General features: G+C 33.1%; 1 protein-coding gene across 2 annotated transcripts; it reads right to left on the bottom strand.

Moving 5' to 3' along the window:
- Nucleotides 1–7: 7 nt before the first annotated feature.
- Nucleotides 8–3,541, bottom strand: LOC105460307 (fatty acid synthase-like). Of its 2 annotated transcripts, none has more exons than XM_011706749.1 (3): nucleotides 3,292–3,541; nucleotides 2,797–3,028; nucleotides 8–96 (listed from the first exon to the last, which is right to left on the bottom strand). In XM_011706749.1, exons 1-3 carry the CDS (start codon nucleotides 3,529–3,531, stop codon nucleotides 59–61), a joined length of 510 nt encoding a protein of 169 aa, XP_011705051.1. In that variant the 5' UTR covers nucleotides 3,532–3,541; the 3' UTR covers nucleotides 8–58. The 2 variants fall into 2 exon arrangements, with proteins under 2 accessions (XP_011705051.1, XP_011705053.1); XM_011706751.1 differs by lacking the exon at nucleotides 8–96 and adding an exon at nucleotides 717–1,237.
- Between the last annotated feature and the right edge of the window lie 432 nt (nucleotides 3,542–3,973).

The raw sequence follows: 3,973 nt of genomic DNA, 5'->3' as shown, positions 1-3,973 counted from the left end.
ATAGTGCCACAAGTTTCTTTCCGTAAGGGAGATGTAATTCTGCCTCAGTATCTCCATATTAAAAATAGCTTCTAGCTTCAATCTTTAATAACATGACTGAAAAATATGATATTGAAATTTAAAAAATGCATTTTATAGGGGCCAATCAATACATTCATAACTTCTGATCAAAATTTCAAGATACCGTTAACATTTTTACAAAAAATATCAGATATCGTCGAAAAACGCCATTTTTTGACATTAAACCTTAATTATTTTAAAAATCTGACATGCTGGAGAAATTTGGCTTGGGGCATATATCGTTTTTAGTATCCAAAAATCTATAAGAAATACGTAGTCCGGTTTAAAGTAACAAAATATAATATTTTTTGTAAACTAGCGTTATTATTAAATCAACAGATAAAAATAAATAAATGAATTGTTACGTTCAAGCCCCGGAGGATAAATTTTTTAGAAAGAATTAGAAGGAGCTCCCGCTTAAAAACGAGAAAGGATTTGGACAGAAGGGAAGAACGTAGCGAGATAGTTTGTCTCGCAGGTACACACGGAGGCGTACGTGCGATGCGAAGGCGCTGTTAATGGGATTTGACAGACGAGTCAACGTCCCGAAAAGGACGCTATTATTCAATCTCATAAACCAACGCGATCGTTGGTCTTGTTTTGATCAAGAAACTTGATCCTTGTGACTCAGGATCGGACCTGTGCGATTACCTGCGCAGGAAGGGGAAGATGAACGTGAATGAGGTCTCTTAGTTAAAATAAAGAGTTGTGATTAAACATAACACACAAGTTTACTAACTAAGTTAACAAATTTCATAGTTACCAAACAAATTTCGTTATGATAAAAATTACGTTTGAAAATTTACGGGTTTAATAAATATTATGACCAATAAATTTTATAATGAGATTTGATACTAACTTAATAAATATTATGTTGACAAATGAAGTTTGTAATATGAGGTTTAAAAAATATAACTGTGATAAAAATATTAACGGGTCATTTACTCTATAATTATAATTAATTTTTACGAAAATATATCATACAAAAATATAATTCAGAACAGGATTACAATTTAGTTGATCGCTATTAGAGATATAAGGCTTACAAGTTGCAAAATTATAAAAGGAAAACGAACGGGAAAGTGAATATAGAATATAAATTTGAAGCATATTTGCGAGTTATTACTATTTACATATATACATGTTTATAATTATTCCGGAAGCTCCTCCAACGTAGCTGTGAAAAGAGGGAAGAAATTATAAAAGAAAAAAACGGAGATTAGATAAGGGAAGGGGGAGGTATGAAAGAATACAGGAATCGTGTTCACCGTAGTGATAGTAGAAATAATAATAATAACGAACGAGGAAGAGAGATTGGAATGTGTTCAAAAAACTCTATCCGTGGTATTTCAGATTTCTGAGTAATTCCGATTTATTTGATAATTTTTGCGCGGTGAAACCTGTTTTGTCGATTCCATCAATTGGGGATATTATTTGATAGAACTTATTAAAGGAAAATTAAGGAAATATTCTTATTTTGAATAAAGTTTTAGGGTAGGAAATATTGAATTCCACCAAAACTGAGCCCGGATATATGATCAAGTTATCAGACTCAAAAGAAATTAAAATAAGAAAGAGAGATTTATATTTTAATGAGAGTTGGATGTTGAAACGGCTGTACTGGTCGGTTGCTTTGGTTGAAAGGGCTCTTGATCACTTCACTCGCGAACTTGGTTTAGCGAACTTAAGATTTAGTATTTCGGAGAAGTATAGATTACTCTACTGGAGGATAATATTGTTCTGACGAAGGTCCGGAAAAATCTCGGTTTACCATATATGGGAAGTCTCAAGGGGTGTGAAGTGTTTCAAGTTGAAAGAGTTAAGGTCTGATTGACAGGATGCCATTGATAAGATGCAACCCTTGATTCGTTAAGTTTCACTTTCTCAAAACTTATTCGGTAATCGAATTTTAGGTAATTCACTCCGCCTGCCTTACATTGCTAAGTTTAACAGCTATTAATTGATAGACCGTCTTCGGTGCCACCAATTTTCGAGTGAGTCGCTACCCTGATCATTACAATTTTGTTTGATTGGTCATCTATTGGGGGGGGGTTTAACTTACAATTAGTGCAAACCCAGAGTTTGAGGATGCAAACTTTCACTCGACAAAAACAATGTTTTTTTTTTGGGTACCCATCAATCGTTAATTTTTCTTTTATTGCTTAACCATGAGGTTTTGAAATCAACTCAATAATTGAAAACAAGTAAATCACTTTGCTAAAGGGATAACTCTCTCTCTTTATGCAAATTTGGAAATTTAGAGCATGTTTCGAAATCAAATTTTATTACATGCACGTACCCGCTTGTGAATTATTGTTCTTAGCTGCAGGAAAAATCTTATAGCTTTGTGAATCGTTTCGCGATTTCAGCCCCACCATGTCTGGACAATATTTACTTCTCAGTTTTTAGAAAATAGGGGTCTTAGGCACGTTTCAAAATCGGATGTTACTGTCGCAGACAAGATATATGTGACAAAAAATAGTTGTAACTGTTTTCAAAATCTTTCCGTTAGAATGTGTTTTCTTGTTTGTTCATGTAACATTAAAATAAATTTTCCCAAGGACTGATAACGGCCTATCTCAATGGATCAATACACGTCCATAATTGATAACCATTTATCTTATTCTAAACCCTTATTCGGATGCACGTTCGCGAACAGAGAAATCGTGTAATCCACCGGACATAACAGAATCATTATTAAGAGACAGTAATATTAAAGCTATGATAAGTACATACCAAGAGTATAAAATCCGAAATGTGTGTGAGGATGGAGACACAGATTAGCACCAGCAACGATGGCTGCATCACATCTTCCGGATCGAATTTGCCTGTAAGCCTCATTCATTGCAAAGTGACTCGAACTACATGCAGTATCAATATTATACGATGGGCCAGTAACACCAAGCCAACAGGAAATTCTATTTGCCATAACAGCCTTATTACATCCAAGTAATGGTTGCCCAGCTATCTGTGCACAAAACATTAAAAAAAATACTATTATGATATTAAAAGATATATTGATGAATTGTATAATAAATTTATTATTAAAATTATTAAAAATGAATAAACTTTTTAATGCTTTGCTTATTAAGTGTATAGTTTTGTAAATTTTTTAGAAAATTTTATATAAAATAATCTATCTTATCTAAATATCTATGAAGTAACTATCTTATATAAATTATTACTAATAAATTAGATAAATTATTAGATCGTATGATGTATCATACGTACATGAGGTTTAGAATAGGTTAAATAATTCTCCGTATCAGTCACACAAATTGCTGTAAAAACACCAATGCTTGTTCCCCGTAATTTTTTAGGATTAACACCTGCATCGATAATTGCTTCGTAAGTATGCTCAAGTAACAGTCTCGCTGCGGGATCCATCGTATGAGCATCTGTAACTGGTATGTTGAAGAAGTCATAATCGAACTTCTCTATGTTATTGATGTTACCGATTCGATGAGGCATATTATACCCTGTTTCAAAACAGAAAATTTAATTTAAATATATTTTATAAAGGTATATATTGCTAGTCCGGAGCAATAGAGTCATATCTCAAAAAATGTCATTTTTCAGGAGTGCCTTTTAAAGATTAGCAGTTGATATATAAAGATTGAAATTAAAGTAATTAAAGCTAGTCATGAATCCCAAATTTGGAGTTGATACATAAATTCCTTGTGCCAGTTTTCTACTTGGGGATATTTTTGCCAATCTTTGAAAGGCTCTCCTGAAAAATGACATTTTTTTGAGATATAACTCTATTGCTCCGGATTAGCGATATGTTATATATCTTTATATTCCACGTGCATGTATTCGGTGCTATTCGGTGCCTGTGCGGAGGTGTAGAATGATAGTGTTTATAACCTTCAATTCGAACGAGCTATTTTCACTCCCAGCGGGTGAGAATGTC

This window comes from Wasmannia auropunctata, unplaced genomic scaffold (assembly GCF_000956235.1).
Source record: "Wasmannia auropunctata unplaced genomic scaffold, wasmannia.A_1.0 LD324704.1, whole genome shotgun sequence".
In the NCBI taxonomy this organism is placed as follows: Eukaryota; Metazoa; Arthropoda; class Insecta; order Hymenoptera; family Formicidae; genus Wasmannia; species Wasmannia auropunctata.
Note: the sequence above shows the minus strand (reverse complement) of the source record. Positions and strands in the feature narration are given on the sequence as shown.

Coding starts and splice junctions, on each gene's coding strand:
- LOC105460307 (XM_011706749.1), bottom strand. CDS start 3,531: ATGCCTCATCGAATCGGTAACATCAATAACATAGAGAAGTTCGATTAT. Junction 3,029..3,291: donor TAACCTATTCTAAACCTCAT/GTACGTATGATA, acceptor TTTTGTGCACAG/ATAGCTGGGCAACCATTACT. Junction 97..2,796: donor TTTCGGATTTTATACTCTTG/GTATGTACTTAT, acceptor CATATTTTTCAG/TCATGTTATTAAAGATTGAA.